The sequence below is a fragment of the Taudactylus pleione genome, unplaced genomic scaffold (assembly GCF_031769625.1).
Source record: "Taudactylus pleione unplaced genomic scaffold, aTauple2 ptg000154l, whole genome shotgun sequence".
NCBI lineage: Eukaryota > Metazoa > Chordata > Amphibia > Anura > Myobatrachidae > Taudactylus > Taudactylus pleione.
This window is the reverse complement of record NW_028284556.1, coordinates 21,815,372-21,841,358: the sequence shown is the minus strand read 5'-3', so window position 1 is coordinate 21,841,358 and position 25,987 is coordinate 21,815,372. Positions and strand designations below refer to the sequence as shown.

The window sequence follows — 25,987 nt, the reverse complement described above, 5'->3', positions numbered from 1 at the left end:
TGTCTGTGTGGTAACTCACAGGGTCAATGAGGCAACAGCAGCAATAACCAAATTTAAAATAGAATGGACAAGTTAGCCTTTACAGACAGAGCTAAGCCGAAATCTTGTTAGACTTAAGGTGCGTACACACGTAAGGATTTTTTGAACGATTTAACTATAACGGCATCATTATCGTTCAAAAAATCATTCAGTTTCTGAGTTCTAACGATGAACGAAAATTGTTCAAGTGCTCTCCTGTTTGTAGTTCATTTCAAGCTGTCCAACATAACGATTTTCATTAAGGTAAGGAACATTTTTAGTTCATAGTTGTAAAAATCGTTCATTACACTTCAAAAAATCGTTCACTTTTCAAGGGAAAATCTGACAGATAATCATTGCGTACAAAATCGTTACGTGTGTATGCACCTTAAGAGTTTCGCACTACTGCATGTGAATTATAGTCTAGCAGCAAATCAGAATGAAGCGGATTCATTCTGCTGGTGACCCGTCTGAAGCAACCAGTGTGACCCATGTAATTTCTGACAATGTGAGAAAACAATCACAGCCTTACCCCATTCAGTGCCATCACCAGCACTTCTAGATTCTCCTCCATCACTATCATCTGAGACCAAAAAGTCAAACTCTTTCAAGGCCTCTTCTGTGTCCCTGTCCTCATTGGGATCAGGAATGACTCTTCTTCTCACAATCTACAAAAAGCAAATAATTAAAATTCATAATGCCTTATCTTACATTTTCAAAATACATTACCAATATGACTTAAGAAATAATGACAAGATTAATTTGACCCAATGTTTTGAATAAACTTAGTGCTATTGATCGAGGCTAAAATGTCAAACCATGTGAAACAGATTAGGCTGCAAGAAATACATTGTATGCTGTACTCTGCAAGTATATAAAAACAATAATACAAAAAAGCCACACACATTAAAAGCACAACAAATAAATGTACTTAGTGTTGGTTATCCCTTTATATAATGCTCTTCTAACATGTCAAATGTGCAAAATACACTAAAAATGATTCCTCTTTAGACCGTATACTGAATGTAAGAAAATATGAGATATGGCAAGAACTTAGCTTTGTTACCTCTATTTCTACGAAGTCCATAGGGTTCCACAGGATACCTTGGGGTATAGGTGATGAAGTCAGGCATCGGGCACCATAGAGTTAAGTTTTCAGCCTCCCAGGATGCACCAGGGTCCCTCTCCTATACCCCGCCCCTGAGCCAAGGCATCTCAGTTATGTAACAAGCCATAGGCCGGAGGAGAAGAAAGAGAGAGAAGAAAGATCTGGAAACACACAAGAATCACATTCTCACCAGAAGGAGATGGAAAAACCGGTGACAGCAAGAAAGCCTATCTGCAGTACAGGTGCGACAGGGCGGGAGTCCTGTGGAACCCTATGGACTTCGTAGAAATAGAGATAACAAAGGTAAGTTCTTACCATATCTCATATTTTATACATCAGGGGCCATAGGGATGTCCCAAAGCAGTATCCTTTAAAGGTGGGGACGCTCCTGTGCTGAAAGGAGAAACCGCCGCCCGAAGGAAGTATCCTGAGAGGCAAAGGTGTCAAAAGCGTAATACCTCACAAGGGTATGGACAGACGACCACGTGGCAGCCTTGCAAATTTGGACAGCAGAGGCACCATGTCGAGCTGCCCACGAAGGACCTACAGACCTAGTGGAATGAGCCCTCACAGAGGATGGAACCGGAAGGCCTTCATGAAGATAAGCTTCCGAAATTGCCATACGAATCCATCCTGCTCAAGTTTGCTTTGAAGCAGGCCAACCCTTATTACGGAAGCCATAGAGGACAAACAAGGCGTCCGATTTCTGAAATGAAGAAGAGGTGCGGTCAACAAATCCTTAAAGCCCGCACAACATCCAGGGTGGCCTCACCCGCTGAAAGATCAGGGGAATTAAAGGCCGGCACAACGATTTCTTCGTTGATGTGGAAACTTGATACCACTTTAGGAAGGAATGCAGGACGAGTGCGAAGCACCGCCCTGTTCCTATGAAAAATTAGAAAAGGGGGTCGACATGAGAGAGCCCCTAAATCCGAGACACGTCTGGCCGAGGCAATGGCCAGAAGGAAAATAGTTTTAGCTGTAAGCCATTTGAGATCCACTGAGCCCAGTGGTTCAAACGGCGGTCCCTGAAGAGCTCTCAGGACCACAGCCAAATCCCAAGGAGCCACCGGTGGAATAAAAGGTGCCTGAATGCAAAGAACTCCCTGAATAAAGGTGCGGACATCAGGGAGCACAGCAATCCTACGATGAAACCTGACTGACAGGGCAGACACCTGCACCTTCAGTGAAGCAAGGCGAAGACCGTGATCTAAGCCAGCCTGTAGGAAAGCCAAAACCCTAGAAAGGCGAAACACCCGAGGAGCATAACATCTAGGGCGACACCACTGAAAGAAAGTATGCCACACATGATGGTAAATTCTTGCAGAGGAAGGCTTCCGAGCTCTTAACATGGTTTGCACCACAGAGCCGGAAAACCCTCTGGACCTTAACAGGGCCGTCTCAACAGCCACGCCGTCAAAGACAGCAGAGTCAGGTCCGGGTGAAGACAAGGACCCTGTGACAGTAGGTCCGGACGTAGCGGTAACCGCAGAGGAACGTCTACTAATAGACATTTTAGGTCCGAGAACCAGTGCCGCCTGAGCCACTCCTTCCTGCTTGAACTTGCGGATCACCCTCGGAAGAAGGGAAAAAGGAGGGAAGAGGTAGGCAAACTGGAACGTCCACCGGACAGACAGTGCATCCACCAGAGACGCCTCTTCGTCTCTTGTTCGAGACCCGTACACCGGCAACTTCTTGTTGTGACGGGACGCCATGAGGTCCATCTCCGGAAGACCCCACCTGTCCACTAGAAGTTGAAAGACTTCCTGGTGCAGAGACCATTCTCCCAGATGCACGTCCTGCTGGCTGAGAAAATCCGCTTCCCAGTTGAGGACTCCCGGGATGAATACCGCTGATATGGCCAGGATGTGGGACACTAGTGCTGCCTGACTTCTGGTTCCTCCTTGGTGGTTTATGTAGGCCACGGTGGTGGCATTGTCCGACTGGACCTGCACCGGTTGTCTTTGGAGAACTTGATGTGCCTGCTGGAGACCACTGAACACTGCACGGAGTTCCAAGATGTTTATTGGAAGCGCTGTTTCCTCCTGAGTCCACCTGCCCTGAAACAAGTGTGGACCCGTGACAGGTCCCCATCCCCGGAGACTGGCGTCCGTTGTCAAAAGGACCCAGTTCGCCACCCAAAGTGGGCTACCCTTGTTGAGATGGGTCGTCTGCAACCACCAGGTTAGAGACAGGCGAACCTCCGAAGTGAGTACCATTGTCTGAGACCTTAAGCTCTGAGGCAACCCATTCAATTTGGACAGGATCAATTGTTGCAGAGGTCTGGAGTGAAACTGGGCATATTCCACCATGTCGAATACTGACACCATGGAGCCCAGTAGCCTCATTGCCGAGTGCACAGACACTCGGCGACCCTGTAGACAATTGCGCACCCTCAACTGTAAGGCCAAGATCTTTTCCTCCGTCACAAAGATCCGCTGCTGCTGAGAGTCCAACAAGGCCCCGAGGTGTAGAATCCTCTGAGATGGGATAAGAGTGGACTTTGTCCAGTCTATCAACCAGCCGTGATTATGCAGGACCGAAATGGTCAGTTCCAGATGGCGTAGGAGGATCTCCGGGGACTCGGCCAACAACAGTAGGTCGTCCAGATACGGCAACAATCGGACTCCCTGCGTTCGCAGGTGAGCTGCCATGACCTTGGTGAAAACACGTGGTGCTGTCGCTAGGCCAAAAGGCAGTGCCCAGAACTGAAATGGTCGTTGCGGATTGCAAACCTGAGGAATTGCTGATGATGCAAAAGAATAGGGACATGCAGGTAAGCGTCCTGGATGTCCAACGACACCATGTAATCCCCAGGTTCCAGAGCCAGAACAATGGACCGTAGGGTCTCCATCCGGAACCGAGGCACCCTCAAAGACTTGTTGAGGGCCTTGAGGTTGAGAATAGGATGATAAGACCCATTGGGTTTCTGCACCAAAAATAGGTTGGAATAGAAACCCTGGCCCCTCTGGGATAACGGAACAGGTACTATAACTCCAGCCTGGAGCATAATGTGCAATACCTTCCGCAGCGCCAACGCCCTGTGCTGGTCTAATGGAAGGCCGGTGGTGAAAAACCGGGAGAGAGGCCTGAGCCGGAAGGAGAGGGCATACCCCTGAGAAACCACCTCGTGAACCCAAGTGTCCCCCGTTGTTGTCAACCAACACTGGGCAAACTGAAGCAGGCGGCCTCCCACACTGGGATCCCCCAAAGGGAGGCCCGGACCGTCAGGCCGCAGGCTTTTCATCTGACTTGGGAGCCGGACGTCTGGTACTCCAGGCCTGTTTCCTGGGCTTGGCAGATTTTTGGGGGCCAGCCTGTCGTGGAAAAGACTGTGCTTTGGGCCTACCCTGGGCCCTGTAAAGCCGACGTACCAGAACCTGAAGAAACCGTTGCAGACGGGAGACATGCAGACTTGGCTGCTGCCAGCGCAGCTACTATCTTGTCCAGATCAGGACCAAAGAGGACTTCTCCATTAAAATGCAAACATTCTAAGGCCTTTTTGGAATCTGCGTCCGCTTTGCAGGAACGCAACCATAAGGTGCGACGAGCGGCAACAGCTGCATAGGAAATCCTATGAGGAGACTGATATCCAGGGCCGCCTCATTAATGTAAGTGGCTGAGTCCCTAAGATTGCCCACTAACTCAGCCTGTTCTGCCGAACAGTCCGAGTCTAAGGACACCTCCAGGCTATCAGCCAGCGCTCCATAGCTCTGGCTACCCAACACACAGCCATAGCCGGTCTGGACGCCCCTCCAGCAAGGGAATAAATGGACTTAAGGCATATCTCAACCTTGCGGTCCATAGCATCCTTCAGGGAGGACATGGAGGGCATGGGCAAAGTAGCACTTCTGACAAAACGTTTCACATGAGAATCCACCTGCGGAGGGGATTCCCACTTAGAAAAATAATTATCTGCAAACGGATAAGCCACCGCCAATCGCCTCTGAGGCTGAAACAGTTTACCAGGATTTTTCCACGCCTCCTCTAAATGATCTACCAGCTGACCAGAAAGAGGAAACACTGTGGCATCCCCCTTAATATCCTTGAAAAAGGCATATTTGGATTTGGCCACCGGAGGATCGTCATCCTCAATGACTAAAGCCGTACGGACCGCCCGTATAAGGCCAGGAATATATACCTTGGACCTAGTCCGACTCTTTAGTACAGAGAGGCTCCTGATCAGATATGTCCAGAATCTCCCCATCATCGGTCACGTCATCATCATAATAATGAGCAGACTGAGACGCCAAAGGCCGCTTATGTGGCCCTGTAAAACATCCGTGCTGTACCCTATTTGTCAATGAATTAACCCACGCAGGCTCTTGTGCAACCTGAGAAGGGGAAATAGGGAGACTGTGGGGTACCATCAGCTGTCTCGGGAACCCTTGCATGGGTGACGACACCACTGACTGCTGAGATAATCCCATTTAAGGGAATGCAGGAGGCGGAGCTAACTGGCCCACCAGGGTTGTAAACGCCTTAGCAAAACAAGCCCAGGGAGGTTCCTGCACTGGAGCAGACACAGTAATTGGGCGCGCCAATAAGTAACACTGTCGACATAACCCCTCCGCGTTTCCATCTCCCTCCGCTATTGGTACACTACATGTAGTACACAGAAGCTGGCGAGGAAAGTCACTCTCAGACATGATGGTAAAGTATGTGACCCTCTCACTGATACTTATTAGTATAGTGGGAGAACACCCTGCAACAACGCACTGCAAGGGCTTTAGCAGAGTAAGAGCAGGGCAGTAAGAGCAGTAAAATGGCAGTAGAAAGTACAGGCAGCAGCGCTAGCAATAAGTCACATACAATGCAGAAGAATCAATTCCCTGCACTATCAGCGCTGATTTCAACTACACAGATAGAGTCTGGTAGGACACAGCGCTACATACACTGACCTTATCTGAGGAGAGGTATGCAGGGGGACCCAGACCACAATGCCTCCGACGCTCAGCTTCCAGCAGCGTCCACCACACTTGAAGATGATGGCCACCGAGGAACAGAGAGGAGGCCGGCCTGGGGGAGGAGCGCTGCCACAGGACCAATCGGTAGGTGCAGAGAGAACTGTGTGCAGCAGGGGAGGCGCCAGCAGAGAACAGGGAAGGTGCGCTCCCCTGGCATGCAATTAACCCCCGGGACGCCGTAGCACTTGCCGCTCAGCCGCAGCCCGCTGTCCCTGGGGTATAGCGGAAGCGCAGGTTGTTTGCCTGGCTCCACGCTGCAGCCAGTCCCCAGGGAGCCCCCTGCCTGGGGACTCAAGACCGTGTGTTCAGCAGGGACCCACCGCGGGACCCCGCCGCTGACCTGTCCCCCCTTGGATCCGGCCACGGTCTGAAGCATCTGGGGTCACTGCTAGCCGTGACCCCAGATACTCACCAGCATCCCCGGATCAGTACCAGCGTTCTGATACCGGCGGGGTGAAGGGGAGACCGCATGGATATCAGTACTGACGGTCCATGCTGTACTCCCAGATGTGCAGCCACAGCTGCCGTTGAAGAAAACTTCAGGGGCTAGTTTTAGCCCCCCTCTAAACATGTGCTCCGACTCAGAGCCGGGCACCAACGAAACTGAGATGCCTTGGGTCGGGGGCGGGGTATAGGAGAGGCTGAAAACTTAACTCTATGGTGCCTGATGCCATCACCTATACCTCAAGGTATCCAGTGGATACCCTATGGACCCTGATGTAGAAAAACTATTTGACCAAGCAGTATTTTTGTGAACTTCAGTAGTATTTGTCTCAATCGGAATTTTTGTTTTTTAGTAACTTATTTCAAAATGCAGTTCTAGTGTACAGAGCAGAGCTCAGTGATGTAATAATGGAATTATATGCAATAGGTGTGCCAGAAAGCTACAAAGCACAAAATTCACTGTAGTTTCCTTTAAAAGCAGCACTTTACAGTATTTGTCGCGTGACATCATCCCTAAGCTAGTGATTGAATCCTGAAAGCAAACGTCTGCAGAGAAAGTAACTGAACGGATAGTGAAAGGAAAGAGGGCAGTGCTGCCAGACAGTCTCACAGTCTGTACAGCATCAATGCTACAGGGCAACAATACAGTATTACACCACAGAAGACCAGGCATTACTGTAACTCTTAAATGAAAGCACCATCGTCATATTAGCAAATATATGTTTTGGCTCTATATAGTTAACATAAGATACTTGTATGCAAGCTGAAATCTGCTTTATTTGTACCATCTGCTGTATGGTTTAATGAAGGATAAAAAACAATTTTTTCTGTGTGACTAAAGATTTAGTAAGACATCCACTGAAACGGGGGAGGGGGGAGGGCGTGGCTTAGCTCAGCATGGAGTAGCAGCGTTTCGCTGAAGCTCCCACGGAAACTCTGACAAATCCTGATCCCCTGGTGGTCTAGGGTCGACACCCTCCTTGCAGTTGTGGGACTTTCTCCTGAAGCCTCCGGTGCTCCGTGCTGCGTCCTCCGGGGCTCTGTGGATCCTGTTTCAGCAGTTGTGTGCGAAAAGGCCTGTGGCAGTGCTTGTCCCTCCGGCAGCGGCACTCCCGTTCCACCTGGGATCTCAGTGTTTAGTCGGCTCCCTCCTTCAGTTGCTGTGCCGCCTTTCCGTGCCCATTAACTCATAACCGCTGATGTTGGGAGAGGTTGCCATTGCTCCTCTGCTGGGCCTTTGGTCCGGTGAGTCACGCAGCGGCCGCCATCTTGGATAACTTCAGGAGTCTCCTCAGTCTGGTGATTCCTCTATTACAGGACACCTACTCTGTATTACTTTCCAGCTGCAATTGTCCAGACATCATAGCACAGGTGTATAAGCTGGTGACCACTGGATCATACTATACTTCCCCAGATAATACACCTATTTGGCTATATTCATAAGGTGGGACACACTGAGGGAATATTAGCTGTATTAGAACCTACCGATACATAGCGAGTATATCCTCCTTATTATGGATTTTACAAGTGCTTCTTCTACTTTATACTGCGTGTGGAGAGCCCTTATAATATTTGTGCTAAAATGGGGAAAACTGCCAATGCCAGATTAGAGAAGTTTGCTAGAACCTCTCAAGCTCCTCAATCATCCAATCAAGGTGTGTCTGATCCCCCCCCACATTCTACCCAGCAAATACAAGCGCTCTCTGCCTCCGAGCAACGGGTCACTGATAAGTTTGGCCAGGTGCAAATTTATGTGTCCCTGCTTCGTCAGGATTTACAAAAGATAAAGGAGAGAGTAGGCGAAACTGAGCACCGTATTTCAGATTTGGAGGATGTCATCTCTCCTTTAAAAAGTAAAGATGAAGATCTGTCGACTCAAGTGGCGTCCATTCTGGACAAAGTTATCTGATGTTGAGGGGAGGCTCAGACGAAATAATATCCGCATCGTTGGGCTTCCCGAGTGGGCTGAAGGCGTCTCGACTCCTGATAAATTTCTTGAGGACTGGCTGGTCCAATTGTTCTCCTGAGATGCTTTCAGTCCCCAGTTCGCTTCCAGACCTCCTCCACCTGGTGCTCGCGCTAGAACCTTCATTGCCTGCCTGCCACATTTTAAAGATTGGGATACTATCCTCCGTTTGGCTCGCACTAAGGGCCCATTACAATTTGAGAAACATTCTGTATCAGTTTTTCCAGACTTCGCACTGAAAGTGCAAGCTAGTCGTTCACAGTTCCTGCAAGTTAAGTGCAAGCTCCGTGATCACAATGTTCAGTATTCCATGTTATTTCCTGCACCATTGAGTGTGGTGCACAACAATTCTACCCATTTCTTTGTCAATCCCAGGGATGCGGAGGACTGGTTGGAGAAAAAACCTTGTGCTCCTCACTGATATTCCTGTCTTTCATTATTTGATCTTGTTTCACTAAATGCCTGAGCTGCACACTATCAATAATATCCACAACCATCTTTACGAGCTCATACACTGTGATGTTTTTTTTTTATACCTATTTCATCTGATATATTTTGCTGGCCTATATCATATTTTCTTAATTGTAATATGTTTTGTATATGTTGTTTGCTACACCAGGGGACCATTTCCAGTTTCGTTTTAAGGGAGTATTCTGCTGGAAATAGCTATAGGGTTTAGTTTCCTATACCCTCACTAATTTGTGCTCTATTTAGGACTTATTTAGGGACCATTTGGTTCTTAGGATAGTTGAGGGGAGGGGGGGGGGGGGACTTTATATAGCATGGGGAATAGGTATACCTCAGGTTTTGATGGCTATACAGGGAGGGTTAGCGTAGGATGTGTTTGCTTTTTCTTATATGTTATTATACATATGTGCAATTTTTTTTCCTTCTTTACTGTATCTCAAGGTGTGCTATGCTATTTAATGATATGTTGGGTGGTGTGGGACTGCTCAGGTCGTCCTGCAGAGGGCACACTGTGCAATGTACTTCTCTAATGAAACCTTATGACTGAAGTAATTTGGCCATATATATCCCACCTCCGTACAGTAGTGATATTCTTCGTCAAGATCTATTTGTTGCCCAATCCCCAGGTATCCCTGTGATGTGTGGGTGATTTCAATAATGTTATAGATAAGTATTTGGACAGATGGAGAGAGTGTGTTGACTCAGCTTTGACCTCCCCCACTCCATTTGCCAATCTGATCGGGCTGGTTTGATATTTGGCGATGTCGGAATCCCTCCACTACTCAATACTCATGCCACGCTACCTCTTTCTATACACTGTCCCGTATAGATTAAGTGTTGATTCTCCCGATATGTTACCTGCAGTGCCTGAGGTAGCTTACTTATCATGGGGTATTTCTGACCATTCTCCAGTGCTACTTACTTTGAGCATGTCTTAAGACAGAGGGGGGGGGGGGGCAGTTTTTTGGAAACTACATCCATTTTGGCTTTCTTTGATGGGGGCTGGCTCTGAATTGGTTGTGGCATGGGAGGGATTTGGGTTGAATAATTTCTCCTGTCCAAGTCCTACTATTAGGCATGAAGCCCTTAAGGCCTATGTGAGGTGTTCCTTTATCAAAAGGTTATCTGAAATCAAGATGTATAATAGACGAGAGGAGGCCCGCCTTGAGACCTTATGCCAACACCTAGAGGCCCAATACATTCTCTCTCAATCTTCTATTGATCAGGATTTGTGGTTAAATGCTCAGAGAGTGGTCAAACTATCTTTTTGAGAAATCCAAAGGTAGACTTCTTTTATCCAGACATGAACAATAGTTACAGGCTGAAGTTGGGGGTAGTTATTTGGCTTTTCTGGCAAGGGAAGATTCTGGTACTAATATAGTGTATCTTCAATTCTCAGGGTCAGTTGTGTCACTCAGTGGCTGACATTACCGATTTCTGTCGGTAGTAGCTAGAGGGCGGTATCCATGGCCCAATGTTGATTGGGTTTTATTTTGGGTTTCTGTTTTGCCTTTGTTTGTAATTGAATGTATATTAGTATTAGTTCATAATCAGTCCAGTATGTGCATATGTTCGTTTTTCATTTTTTGAGTGCTCATTACTATTCTACCTGACTTTATTAAGATTGCGTATATTTCAAAACTAAACAACTAGAAAAGAGAATGAAGTCATTACTATGATGTAATTGAACTTCATTAGGGATGAATTGCAGGATAAGGTTTTATATGAGCCAGCCATGTTTATGAGAGATATGCAGTATTGATGACATTATGGGTGTCAGAGTGAAGACGTAATACAGATTATTAAAGTATGTTACCTGTCACTCTTTAATATGTGCATTAGAACTACTGAATTATATGATAACAGTTATGTATAATTTTATGCTATTAAATTGGACAGGGCATTTACAAGCCAAAACATTATGGTGAACAAATAATCCTAACAATTCTGTGTAATTTAACATTTTAAATAAACGTGTGCAGTGTAGTGCAGCTCAAACAGGGACAAAATAGATTGCAGGTGCATTCTGTACTAATGAATCAAGTTGATTGGAAGGTACTTCCTTTAAATAAGACATCTTCCTGCTAGCAGACATCCTCCTGAAGAAATTCTCAAATGAGAAAGAAACGCGTTAAGGGTGTCCCTGGGGTAAAGTCTGCATTCCTGACCTGCAATTATCCTCGTGGAAGCTCACATGGATTGTAATTGAATCATCCCAGACCTACAATAGGGAGACTGAATTGTGTGCTGAGGCTGGTGCTCCGGGGTTCATTGCTCAGACGGAGCGCCTACGTTGAGTGTGTGTATCATCACGGCTGGGGTCAGACAGTTGCCGCCCACCGCTTTACCAGGAGAGCTGCTTTACAGCAAACAGTGATTCTCCCACATACATCAGTGTAAAGTCGGGACCAGACAGTACAAGAAAGAGGACCCATACCAGGTGAGCAGTCCATCTGCACCCATCACCTAGTTTCAAGAAACTTAAGCGGGCCACGGATGGGCTAATTAAGCCCGGTCTCAGTGTCTATGTTTACATAATTTACAGGCCATGCAGATAGGAGCTAGATTGCCCAGCATTTTACACCTGTACGTGTTGGGATTGCTTGTGGGATGAGTATTAGAATTTCTTTGTATTTCATAAGCACAAGTTATCTGAAGTTCCATTAAGGATACATTGAGAGTTGTTTTCAAACAGATTACGTATACACATTTACAGAAGTGATACATTATCATATGCTACATTCTAACTCTTCAAAAACAAACTGACACTAAGAAACAACATAAACTGTCTAAGATCGGAGCTTACAGGTGGTGCTCCCTATACACTATCCTGGATGAGACCGTAGATTGTTTATTTTAAATCTTTACTCAATATCTGTGTCTGTTCCTAAAAGTATTTATGTGCATAGATCACACATGCGAATGAGTTGTAGATTTGTCGTCTGTGTTTGCTATTTGGCATCTATTTATTCATTTACTTATATAGTATAATAAATTGTTTTTATACATGCATACTGTTGTGTGTCTATTGGGTCCGTGATAGGCAATTTGGCGCTATCCTTCACCTTGTTATCTAAACTTGAACATAGGGTGTTGGAGGATCCCTAGGAGAGCTGCCTGCCACGATTCAGCTGCAGAGAGGTAGGTGCCCTAATATCTATTTCCATTGCAGAGGTGTTTAGTGAATACTATACTTCTCTGTATGCCTCCAGAGTCTCTTATTCAGCCACACAGCTTCAGGATTATTTAAACCGGGTAGCCCTGCCGAGGTTTTCCCAAGTAGCTATTGAATGCCTTGATGCTCCATTTACAGAGGAGATTGAGGTGGCAGTCTCCTCTCTCTCCCCGCTTCCAATGCCCCTAGTTGTGATGGGATCCCTGTGGAGGTATACAGAAACTGTAAAAAGATTTTCTTATTCTGTATTTATAGGATTTAATTTTTTGTTTGATTGGAGTTCACTCCCCCCTCTAAGTCTGAGGCTGTAATTGTTGTATTAGCCAAACCTGGGAAGCGAGTCTTACCGACCCATTTCACTCCCAACAACGGATGTCAAAATATTAGCCAAGATACTTGCTACACGCTTAAACATAGTATTATGTCACTTATTCATCCTGACCAAATGGGTTTCATGCCGGGGAAGTCTACGGTCCAGAACCTTCGTAGACATCATTTGCAGAGAAGTGATTTGGTCGGGGAGGAGGCTGTGGTGGTGTCCGTGGATGCTGCCAAGGCCTTTGACTCAGTGGAATGGGGCTACCTATGGGCTGTGCTCCGTAAATTTGCCTTTGGGCCGCGTTTTATTCACTGGATTCAGCTCCAATAGTCTTCTTCGGCAACTCGAGTGTCTCTTAATGAGTATACAGCAGCTACTTTTCCTCTGGCGAGGGGGAATCGTCAGTGTTGTCAGTTATCCCCTTCCCTTTTTGCTATGGTCATTGAACCGTTGGCTTGTATGCTACGTGCAGATCCAGATATCCGTCGTATTAGACGGGTAGGGTCGAAGATGTTGTAGCTTTATATGCGGATGATATGCTTTTGTTTTTAGAGGATTCGGGGAGTTCATTAGAGTCGGTGCTATCTATGGTTAATATGTTTGGTATTTATTCAGGATTACTTATTAATTGGGACAAGTTTAATATCTTTCCCATTTCAGGTCATATTCCCGATGAGGAGCAGATTTCCTGCCCTCTGCAGTGGATTTTAAGAAATAAATATCTGGGTGTTTGGATCACGCCTCAGGCCTCAAAGTATGCATCACAAAATGTCAACCCTATATCATCCAGCTTCAAGGCGAAGGTTCATGTCTGGAAAAAATTACCCTGGTCAGTCCTGGGGCGCATTAATTTATTCAAGATGTCTATTCAGCCCAATTATTGATATATTCTGCAGCACTCCCCAGTGCTGCAGAATATATAACAGGCTCTGCCGGTTTAACATGGTCGGGTTTAATGGCGGAGCGGGTGTGTTCCTCCCTTGCTCCGTTGCTATTTTTACTTTCTGGTATATCTGTTTTTGGTTTGCTCCTTTTGCTTCGTCAGCCTCTGCTGATCTGGCGATATGCCCATACTCTCTTTGAATGGTCTGATTTAGATGCAGATTCTCCTCTGTGGTTTAATAGTTCATACCCTGAGCTACTTAAACTATCGTCTTCTAATATATGGCTTCTAAAGGGTGTCACGACCCTGGGTCAATTGTATAATGAAAGGACTTTCAAATCTTTCCAATAACTGCTAAATGAATTTGGTATTCCTAATACAGCCTTTTTTAGATATTTACAGTTACGGCACACTACACAAACACAGTTTGCCTGTACTACCCCTGCATTCTCACCGTCTCCAGTAAAGTCTTTAGTGGCTACTTTAGGTTCAAGGGGTAGGGTGTCTTTCATATATGCCTCTCAATGATAACTTGTATCCAGTGTTGCTTACCCCCCTTAAGTTGAAATGGGAAACAGATATAGGGCTAATCTCTGATGACCATTGGTTGCAAATTCTAGTCTCGATTAAGTTTACTAAACCCTGTATTAGATATCAGCAGGTTCACTTTTATGTTTTGCACAGGGTGTACCGCACATTCCCAGCGTCGTGCTGGCCTTAGGGAAGACTCGTTTTGCCCTAGGTGCCATGGGGAGAATGCTGGTTCTTGGCATTTGCTGTGGGAATGCCCACTAGTCTATTCCTTCTGGGAGCAGGTTTGAAGGATATATTACTTACGGCTCCTTCCTTGCCCAGTTTTAGTCCTAAAATCTGTTTATTCGTCCTAGATCTAGAAGAAACACAGTCACTGATATTGTATCGTTATACTATGTGTCTGTGACCGGATGGCTTACAGCGCGGACTCCCGATCACAGGTTGAGGTTTTGATCCCCCTTTGACCTTGGGGTATAAGGGATTTCCGCTTACCATCAGTGACAGTGTCACTGACTCCACCCACTGCGCCGTGGGCGTAACGATGCTGCCACCAACAAACTACCATCGGCGTTTGGAACAGTTTCTTAGGTACACTCAGGCTCCTATCGCCGGCACCTGGAACCGCTCTGCTGCGTATGCATCGACTAACTGTGGACACAACTCCTGTTTGGTGTCGGCTGTTTCCACCTGATCCCTCGCAATGGACCAGGTCTGCATGGTAGCGGGCAGAGGGCTTGAGTTTCGGAGACACCTGACTCAACCCAGAACAGTAGAACGGAATAGCGTTTGGCGCAATTCTGTTGGGCGCAGGGTACAGATGCAGTTGAAGTAAAGACAAAAGGTGTTTATTGCTCAAAGTCTTAAAAAAGACCCTCCCGTCAGATTGAAAGGAAATAATCAGCATACAAGAAATCTTATCAAATCAGCAGTTCTTCCCCACAAAGGATTTTCAAAGATGTACAATTTTACCAGGCACGAAGCCTTCTTTTATGCTACTCCAATACACATTACCACAGAGGTAAGTCCGCCCTGGGTTCCTCTTAGCCAATCAGGCTATCTCACAAAACATAAATAAATACGTCTTACATTTCACAGAAATTAAATCAATTAACTCGATACCACTCAAAAAGAGTTGGCTTTCTTAAGCACAAACTGAGTTAGCATATATGGTTTCTGAAAAGGTAAATATAATGCAAATTTCTATTGCATTCATCTTTTCACATGTTTATGAGTAAACCAGTTCTGGCTTTCTGAGTCTTAACACCTAAGTTCTTACACAGAATAGAAGCTTTCTAAACACAAACAACTTGCTTTCCACAAACTTGCAGGGGTATTGTACACACACACACACACACACTGGAGACCTCTGCATTGCATTTCAATGAAAGTGGTGTAAACAAAGGTTTGGTCACTACTTCAGGATAATTAACATCACTAGGAGGTGAGAATGTCTCATAACCATTTGACTTAAATGTTACAGCCTTCTAAAACAAAATAACTTATACATTCCTTATAAGTGCATAGGCTAAACATTTAAAAAGTACATTTCCACAACTGCGCACAGCACATTGAATGACATGTTCAAACACATTACTTATACATTCGCAGTACGTGGCGCACTGCGCCTAAAGGTCCTTTTAAAAATGGTGCCATGGCATGAGGGTTAATCTCTTCAGTGCCGTGGCAGCCATTTTAATCACGTGTGGTCGGCCTCCGGCCACAGTGTCTTTCCACACTGGCCAAGGTGATTGTAGCACGGTCCTGCTTCTCAACAGACTCTCCTGATCTGCTTAAATGGAGAATTCTGGTGAATGATGTGATCAAAACACAAAAAGCATGTGTTTAAGTCTTGTAATAAGATGTCAAAATTCCATGATAAATGGGATAGATTGAGTCACTCTAGGTTAGGGAGAACAATTTGTACTGCCACGACTGTACAGCCCCATCTACTCTGCAGGTGAGCTGTACTCGAACGGATCTGCATTGGTACTATTGCTATTATTTATTTTTCTATTTAGCACTTTGATGCAATATATTGGTTATCCATTACTGATGTCCGTGTTAATTTGTTTTATATTGTAATTTTCCCAAAATGTGTTTACCGAACCACATACTTTGCTCGGCAAACAGATGTTATGTTTTGTTTACTGCTGATGTGGTGGAATATGTACAAATTGCACTGACACCTTTTTTTTTTCTTATTTAGATTGTTTTATTTATGTAATTTATGACTTTTGTATTACGTAGTTTCTTCAAAAAAGAATACATGATTTAAAAAAAAAAAAAAAAAAAAAAAAAAGCATCCACTGGAGCTGTAATACCCATGGATTTATTTGGTTCGTTTCATTGCTAACTTATAAGTTAAGTTATACCTTTTTAGCCTTGAGATCTTCAATATCACCACATCACTATATTCTGCAGCTTCTAACATCCACCAATTCCATCTTTAAACTCAGGCATGTGTTTCCCTTCATGCACAATTCCTGGCATTTCAAGATTGTTTAGGTTGATCACCAATGTGCTGCATTTTTCCAGGTTCGATGCACCTCAGTTTATAAATTTACATCCCTAAATGATCCAAGTGAACATGTTCTTTTGATACAGATGTATTCATACTCGTCTTTGCTGCAGTCGCACCAAACAGCCCCTCTCAGTACTTGTCCCGCGAGACTATGCTAGCGATAGGTGTTTTTTTTTGTCTTTTTTTTTTGTGTTGAAAATGCGTCTAAGCCGCAGTGCGATGTAACTAGAACTCACCAGGAGACACTGCTAAATAATTTGATATGCGACACTTATATCTGTGTGCGACTGAGTCTCTGAATCAGCATGCTATGATGCAGCGATCTCAGTTTATCTCCACTCCAAGAACCCTTTACAGACTCAGTCGGACACAGATATAAAAATGTTGCACATCAAATTAATCAGTTCTGTCTCCTGGTGTTGCATTGGGGGCGATTCAATTCAGCGTGATGTTTAATAGCCCCGGGAATGCGCGTGTAGCCCAACTAAAGGATTTCAGCGCATTGAATTGAATCGCCCCCATTGTGACTTAGATCAATTTTTGGCAAAAAAAAACCCACCAGGCGCTATCACAGTTGCAATGTACCTGGCGGCTCTCTCGCACCAGGTACATCGCACTGCATGGCATATTGAAGCTAGATGAGTAAGGACACCTCTGCATTTTACTTTTACTACAGTTTGCCCACCATAACCAACAGTATTCCGGAATGCTTACCGTTGCAGCATCTATTATAGTCTTATCTCTGCCGTCATTGTCTTCATCATCCTCTTCATCACTGAACTCTGCAGCAGCATTTTCCAGAAATTTAAATGTTTCCAGTACAGAGGCTGAGTCAGTCATGTCGGGTTTCCTATCATGAAATAAAAAAAAAGTAGTGCTCGCGACTAATCCTTTATTAAACTACTAACCTTTTAGACCATACTAGAGAAAATGTAGGAACATCCTAATAATGTCTGTAAATATCCGTTGCTTAGTAACTGAAGCTTATTGGGGATCCATAGCTTCCAACGTCAAATCAGGGGAGGAATTATAGGACTGTTTAGCTATATGACAGTTTTACTTGCCAGAAACCCTTGTATGTCTATGGATAGCAGATACTACTGCAATAATGGATTATACCCTACCTTCATTTAGGGTTTGATTAAATATTTTTGGAATTTTAATTTCACTTGTTGCCAGCCATCTCTTCAAACAAGTATAGTCTGCCAAGAGGTTCTGTTTTACCACAGTATTTTTTCCCCTACACGTTATACATATTTTTAATACAAAACTCAGCACTGTTCATGCTGAGGTCAGTTTGGATTAAATAAATTAGCAAAGTAGCAACATTACTCTGAACAGCTGATTTTCTATATATTTGTATCATTAAATTGTTATCACTTTTACCTCCGATTTATTATTGTTTTGACTTTTCTACAGGCATCAGTCATCATGGAATGACCATCTTAGACAAAAAGTACCCTCAAAGCTTATATCTGTGGTCAAGTCATATCAGTGACACAAGTGCCACTATAACACTTCTTAAACTTCTTTCTGGAAGGCATATGCAACAGTATGTAAGATAAGGCAGGTTATTACCTCTACAGGAGCAAGAGGTGAGGGTGGTAGGGGAGTGACGTAGAATGTACTTAGCAAGATTTATTTGTGTAGCTTTCGTTTTCTTTAAGGTAACCCATTCAGTGACATGGGAATTTCTTAAGCTTTTCAGAGACTAAGAAAAGACGAAGTCAAATAAAATGTTAATTACGGCTTCCCACATCACCTACACTGCTGCCTAGCACTGTATGCTTCCCACATACATCTTCACAGCTCTTTTCCATTTAATAAAAGATTAAAGGAAAAGGGCTGCAAGAAAACTGAATGTGAAAGGGAGATTGTCAGTACTAAGCTAGTAAGGATAAAAAAACATTTTTGGACCATTGTGTACCACAATGACCTAATATAATCATTTATATAGAGCAGTAAATAAATGAATATCTTTTTTTTTCTGCATGTAGGACACAGAATATTGTGAATGTTCTGTTCTATACGCCAGGGAGATTGTAATCTCTGAGGACTTTCATGTATATTATTTGTGGGCAACGTTGGGCGTCTCTAATGTGTTCCCCTCTTTCTTTAACTTTAGCCATTAGGTGTAATTTACTTAAAGTTGATTTCATCTTGGTTTGGATTCATTCACTGTAATCTACAACACGCCAACAGAGTTTATTTACTTGATAATATAGTTTTCGGAATTACTACTTACTGTTTATTTCATTTAATGTACCTATGCCAGTGGTTCACAAACTTTTTTGAATCAGGGCACCCTAGAGTATCAGCATTGTTTTCACAGCACCCCTAAGTTTAAGTTTGTTATCGAGAGATTCAGGAAAAAAATTTAGTAAAGTGAAGTAAATTGTGCTTCCCTGTCATCCTTAGGGTCAGTTATGTGGTGGTGGACAGGTATGTGCTTCTGCTTGTCCATATATTTACATTACATTGACCATAAATGATTTGATTTGGTGCTGGACAAACAACCGGAGGCACCCCTGCAAGTGTCCCGAGGCGCCCTAAGGTGTCACGGCGCAAAGTTTGGGAACCACTGATCTATGCATGACCAATTATCCATTATCAATCATTCACTCATTTACACTAGTATGGCTGGTAGCTACAGAACTTTTCCCTTTAGGACTTGGTACCCTGTGCCACCTATTCACTTGCAGATTTTTTTTTTTACACTTTGATTCTCAACTCTTTTAAAACATTTTAGAAGGTAAGGCACATTAAGGACTTTTTCTTTTTAAACTTGCAAAATTACATAAGTTATGACATTTAATATAGTTTTCCACAAATATAACACCTTGGGGGAAATGTTCTAGCCTGTGAGATGCAGGCATTGGCAAGTTTCAAGTGGCAATCATTTTAATGACAAATTCAGGTTGGTTCTGTCTTTTAAATGATTGGCACTTTAAAACATCAGGAAGACTTGCAGGGATATCGCTGATGCCTGTATCTCACAGGCTATTATACATTACCCCTTGTTCTCAAATCCCTCCTTTCCCAATAGTAGTACCAGCTGCTTTCATTAAAAGCCATAGACCTGTTGTGAGGGATCTCTCCTGCTAGAGCCAAGCAGTGCTGAGCTTCCAGCTATCTACAACATTTCTACTGTCAAATAAATTGAATGGTAGGGATCCAAAAACACAAACTTCATGAAATTATTATAATTAGGAAGGAATGGCATCTAGGGTTATTTAAAGTGGAATACTCCTTTACAGCTGCTGTTCAAATGTAAACAGAAATGTTTCTGCAAGAACATCTATAGATGGATTGAGTTGTTATGAACATAATGGAATAATTAATTTAGCTTTTAAAATTCACACTGTCACAGAGATCATCATTATACTCATTTAGTACAATCATCAATTCCAAAGACTCATTTTAAATTGAATTACCTTAATCCACTAACAATACTAAAATCTGCTGAACCATGTATAAATCAAAAGCAAAACAGCTTTTCGAGCAATTGGAAGAACATAAGAGGATAATCATGTGGCTGAACTAGTCTGTCCAACAGGCCACAAAACGTGTAATCACATGTTAGTAGACTGACGGGAACAAAAAAAAACTTTGTACAAAGGAAAGAATATAGTATGAAGCACAAAATTATGTCTCGAAAACAATGCAAATGGGCCCTCACCACAAAACATGCCTATTAAGGACAGGGTGTCAGACTATTTCTGAATGGAATGAGGTTTTCAATTGGACAGACATTGCATGAAGTTTTATATAACAAGAGTGCAGAATATTTTAAGCAATTACTTGATTGATTAATAACACAGGCGTCCTCTGTCAGATTTGAAGACAGCAAACATGGTGAATGCAACTTGGAGTTTACAAATGGTAAACCAAATGGTGATTTTTTTCTGTGTGGTTTTTTTTATGTGCTCTGCCTGAGAAGTGTGCTGTCAAGTTTTTTTGTAAAAAAAGGGGATAAGTTTCCACCATGTTTTACATGGCGAAAAAAAGTGCATATTTGGGGTTTAGAGGTGCAGGTTTAAAAAAAATAAATAAAAATAGCCTGCACCCCTGGGAATAGCCCCTAAAAATGAACTATGTCAAAAAAAAAAAAGTTATTTTAAAACAAAATAGGGACACCCTAAACAAATGATTTTAATTTTGGGGTTAAAAAAATAAAATAAAAATTGGGGAAGTGTTTAAAAATAGCGAAATAGGTTTAGGGGTATTCTGTAAGTATGCTGCAGGTGTTTTCTAGAATAGGCTATTAGCAGCAGGTGTATTTTTGCAGAATTGAAAAAAAAATTAGTTTAGGGACTTAAAAATATGCTAGTACCCATTTTCATGTACACCAAATTTGATGGGACCACTTTTAAAAACTAAATAAAAAACCTAAGTGTGCTTCTGCATCACTTCTTCAATGCCGGGAAAAAACAGCTGCTGCAGCTATTTACAAATGCAGAACACATTCTGCAGCGCTAAATGGGGGTACAAACAGTGATCACCCATGTCTGGACATCATTAGGGGGGTCCCAGGATGAATTCCCGAAAATTCCCCTATTTTTCCTGATACTTACCTTTCCGCAGGCTCCTTTTTTCACCGGCTCCAAATTGAATACGGGGATAAAGAGAGCACGCGCCCGATACTTTATCCCTAGAAAAGCTCCGATGTGGAGTGAAAAGTCCAGCACAGACTTTTTGCTCCCTAATTGAATACGGGCCTAAATCTATTATTTTAGCCCAGTTTTGCACATCAAGTTTTTTTTATAAGGAATGTGCACACCGTGATTTCTAAACAAAATGTTGCAATATAGTATCTCGGCACAATATTTGTAATCTGTTCATTTCAATTAGGTCCAGACACCTTAAACAGGTTAGAAAGATTGAATAGTTTTCTGGGTGCAGCAAAGAATATTCGAATATAGAAAAGTAGGTTTAGGAAAATTAATTATACTTCAGCTAGAATGTTAAGACTTATCCAGATATGGACATACTCCATTTGTCACCGCTTCCATCGATAATTATTTTTTTTAGAGTCAAAAAAAGAAAAGAAAAAAGAAGATGCAAACCTACCCGATAACCAGTGGATTGGGAAGCTCAGTCTCTGTGCCATTTACCATGGAGTCCTGATTCGTGTCTGTGAGCCTGTCTGAAGAATCTGCAGAAAGGCCTAGCAAAGCTCGCACCCGCTTTGACTTCACTTCCAGTATGGTGTCTGTGTAACCGACCTCTTGCAGATACCTACAGAAAAGAGGCAGGGGTTCATGTGACCATCAGTAACATTTTTAGTTCTCAGCACTCCAAAAAACACAATAAGCAGATAATCTTCCAATAGCACTGTAATATCTATATAATGACACACAGTGCAGTACTGTGCAGGGCAGTCATGCTAATAAATCATCTGCTACCAGCTGCAAGGATCGTCTCTACCAGCCTCTACAGGCACTGGGAAAATGAAAGGAGTCCTTGGTACAATTCTCTATTCATTGCGATGGGCACAAAAATCCCTAGAAGAAATACATCAAGTGCCACTAAAGCAAATTACAAGTCACAGAAAGTCTCTGCAAACCCAAAATAAAAATCAGTGTAGTTAACCCCTCAGCTGAGAGATGAGAGAACGAGGAATCACTTACTGCCTTAGTAACTGTCGGCTCTGTTTCCATATAAACTGGCTGTTCTGTGGTGGTGCTGTCTGGATATCCATCTCATTTGTTTCATCTAGCAGGAAAAGAACATGAATTATCAATGTGGGATCGCAGAATAAAAAGACTGTCACCAACAGGGTTTTGTTTCCACTTCTCAAATCATCATCTATCATAACACAACAGTTAAATAAATCGAATGCATACTTGTAAATGCTGGGCCAGCTCCTTTACGCTACAGTGCACTGCAGGTATACTGTATATGGGCTACACCAGGCAGGCATAAATTAGACGCAATTGAGTCCCTGAAGCCAGGATCAACTTAGGAAAACTATGACCTGCTTGTCAAAAGGTTTAGATCGTTAGTGCTTAATTTTGCATACCAAGTTCACACTAATGTATGTACATATTAATCCATATACAAACCTACCACCTTAATTTTCACAATGTTATTGCTCTGCTGTTTCCAGCTATTATACATAAGTACCTGGGATAAATTAATTTTTATTAATATGTCTGTACTTGACTTTCTCTGAAGTCCTGTGAGTGTAATTCTTTAATTCTTCATTTTCACCCGCTGCATCACATTTTGAATGCACAAGTGGGATGTTCATTGTTTTAGACCAGAGTAAAATTTATTTTTTATTTTTATATATTTATATTTTATTTACAAATGCCTATATTCCTCTTACATTAAAATCCTTGGTCTGACCCAGGATTTGGAACACATTTCCAACCAGGCAAGACCCAGTTCACATTGCAGCTCCAACAAGGGTTATTCCCGGGTCGGGCAGTTTACACTGCATGCGGGTGCAGTGTTAAATTTTCTGCTGGTGCTTTTAGATGACATCTCCAAATGTCGTTGAGCCAGCTGTTCCTATGCTGTAAACTGTTACACTACCCAGTAACCCGGGAGATCCCCGGTCCAACCCTGCTCGCTACCTGGGTTGGATTTGCAGGTCACTGGACCCAGGTTAACATGGCGATAACCTGGGTTATTTGGCCTGTGTAAAAGGGGTATAATTTATCCAAAGTTACTGCAGTTGGAACATAGACAAGAAAAGTAGAAGATAAAAATATATCACACCACACTATGGCTGAGATTAAAAAATAAACAGCCTATGCTGCATGGTTTTAAAGCTTGCTAGAATAAGACATATTGGTTAAGAAAAGGCAAATACAATTCATAATACAGCTTGTAATGATTTTACAAACAAGAATATTTGGTCAATATTTGAAGAGTTGTACATTTCAGGCAAAAAAAAAAATCATTGTTCCAGTGATCATTGAAACTTTTGTACATAGAGAATAAAAGACATATTAGAAGATACAAAAATAAATTTACTGTCTGCACTGGCAGGATATATAAATTCCTAAAATGTTGTACGTAAGAAAATCAGATCCAAGCGGCTATGAGAGGGTTGTAAATAACAAAAAAAGGAGAAGGAAGTCACAGCTCTGCAGTCAGGTTCATACATACACAATATTGCACATAAAAAAACCATACTATAGTATAGTAAATGACAATTTAGTTAATACATATAATATATACCGAAAAATGAACAAAGGGGGTGCACTCACCAGTCTTCTAAAATGAGTTTTTATTTCATCTTTTTAAAAAATTTTGACAGCATCATAGTAAAGCTCCGACGTTTCGGTCCTAGCCATGGACCTTTGTCAAGGTACCTTGACAAAGGTCCATGGCTAGGACCGAAACGTCGGAGCTTTACTATGATGCTGTAAATTTTTAAAAAAAAGATGAAATAAAAACTCATTTTAGAAGACTGGTGAGTGCACCCCCTTTGTTCATTTTTTGTATGCAGGGATACAGGTGATCCCATTTGGGTGGCTACCCCAGCAATTGGATTTTCAGACGTGAGTGTGGACTAATACTGGACTTTATAATATATACCGTATATACTCGAGTATAAGCCGAGTTTTTCAGCACATTTTTTGTGCTGAAAAAGCACCTCCTCGGCTTATACTCGAGTGAAGTGTGTAGCGCTGACCGGACGGAGTTCGGTCAGCGCTACACAGCACAAACACACAGCCGCCGGAGCCGGCAGCTGTGTGTTTGTTGTAATCAGCAGCCGATGAGAGTCTATCAGACTCTCATCGGCTGCTGCTGCTCCCACTGCGGGAGCCATATTCCGGCTCCCGCAGTGGGTAATGGGAGAGACGTCATGAGTAATGACGTCTCTCCCATGCAAAGCGGCCGGAGGAGCTGTTAGCGGCGGGACCAGGAGCGGGGGTTTCAGGTAAAAGTAGGTACATCGGCTCATATTCGGGTCGACTTACACCCGAGTATATACGGTATCTAAAATCCTAATATAACCTACTGAAGGAAACAATGTGTCAAATGCAATCTGTAAGAATAATAACCAGCAAATGGTCATAAATGACTTGGACAAAACAGTAATTGTATATGTATGGACCTAATTGCAAAGCTATGATTTTCTTCTCTTATGGGTCATTCCACATCAATTCAACCAGGTGTGTCCACCACCCATCTAAGATTTTTATGATTTTTTTTTTTTTTTAGTTGAGAGGATGTCAAAATATCTCGACTGTGACCGTTCATTTCCATAATATTGATTTTTCAATTTAATAAACTATTTACTAAACGCGGCTTATTTATTCCATCTTACTTGAAGTATATGGGGTGTTTATTAAGGAATCACCACAAAATTTGGACCCCTAAGGTAACACTTCCTCCCGAATCCAAACATCTAAACAAAATGACTATCTGCCTTATATTTCAAGTTACAGCAAAAATGCAAGAGTTTGGAATAGAATTAAAAACGCTAGATATCCCATTTTTTTTTAGATGCTTAACAAAAGTCATACATTAGTACCACACGAAAAAAAAACAAAATCAGCATGGTACTCTTTCATAGTGGAGAAAACAAAAAATTGAAGTTGACCTTCAATTACTGTTGTTTAGCATACTTAATTACACAAGAAACCAGGCTGCAAAAAGAGAACAAAAGTGAAGCAATGGATAACCCTCTATACAGAAACAGAAATTTAAAAGAAATGGGAAGGGGATTCCCTTTCCAGAGAAAGCATTTGTGTTTTTAGACCTTTTTGTCATATGTTACTATGGTATACTGAAGTAAAAATGTCAAAGACTTTTATTGACAATTACATTGAGTTAATGCAGAGAGTCAATATTTGCAGCATTGACCCTTCTTTTTCAAGAACAATGCTTTTTCCAGCGTGATGGAGCACCTTGTCATAAGGCAAAAGTGATAACTAAGTGGTCAATCCTCAAGAGGGGGGGTGGATAAACAAAAACCCACAAATTCTGACAAACTCCAAGCATTTATTAGGCAAGAATGGGCGGATGTGGCCCAGAACTTGATTGACAGCATGTCAGGCGAATTGCAGAGGTCGTGAAAAAGAAGGATCAACACTGCAAATATTGACACTCTGCATAAACTTAATGTAATTTTACTTCAGTATACCATACTAACATCTGACAAACAAGTCTAAAAACACAGAAGGAGCAAACTTTGTGAAAACCAATACTGTCCTTCTCAAAACTTTTGGCCATGGCTGTGCTCAAAACCCAACGGATTACACAGCTTGTACAGATGTGTCCTCATACACTATGGCTGCAGTTGCGCCAAAATAGCCCTTCTCGAAGTGCCAATTTCACAGTGCAACTTAGTTGCTGAAATTAAACAATGGGATGAGACAAAACCACTTTATTATTATCATCATCATCCTTTATTTATATGGCGCCACAAGGGTTCCGCAGCACCTTACAAAGTACATAAACTAATGAGCACACAAGAAATAGTTATAAAACAGTACAAACAATGTGGGACAACATGATTTATAAACATTGCTGCTTAACACTTACATAAGCAGCATGGTGTCAGCAACCAAGTGTTAGGTGCTGTTGTAAATGAAAGTAAAAGTAAGGGAAGGAGAAGCACG

The 25,987-nt window shown here is 42.8% G+C and overlaps 1 protein-coding gene across 3 annotated transcripts in view; it reads right to left on the bottom strand.

Moving 5' to 3' along the window:
• STRN (striatin) overlaps positions 1–25,987 on the bottom strand; it is a 140,738-nt gene that overhangs the window by 54,137 nt on the left and 60,614 nt on the right. For all 3 annotated transcript variants that reach the window (XM_088474400.1, XM_088474398.1, XM_088474399.1), the window contains exons 4-7: positions 22,034–22,118; positions 21,474–21,641; positions 17,118–17,253; positions 551–686 (exon numbers count right to left, since the gene is read on the bottom strand). In XM_088474400.1, the coding sequence (XP_088330526.1) occupies positions 551–686; positions 17,118–17,253; positions 21,474–21,641; positions 22,034–22,118 (525 nt within the window). The remainder of the gene's footprint in view (positions 1–550; positions 687–17,117; positions 17,254–21,473; positions 21,642–22,033; positions 22,119–25,987) is intronic.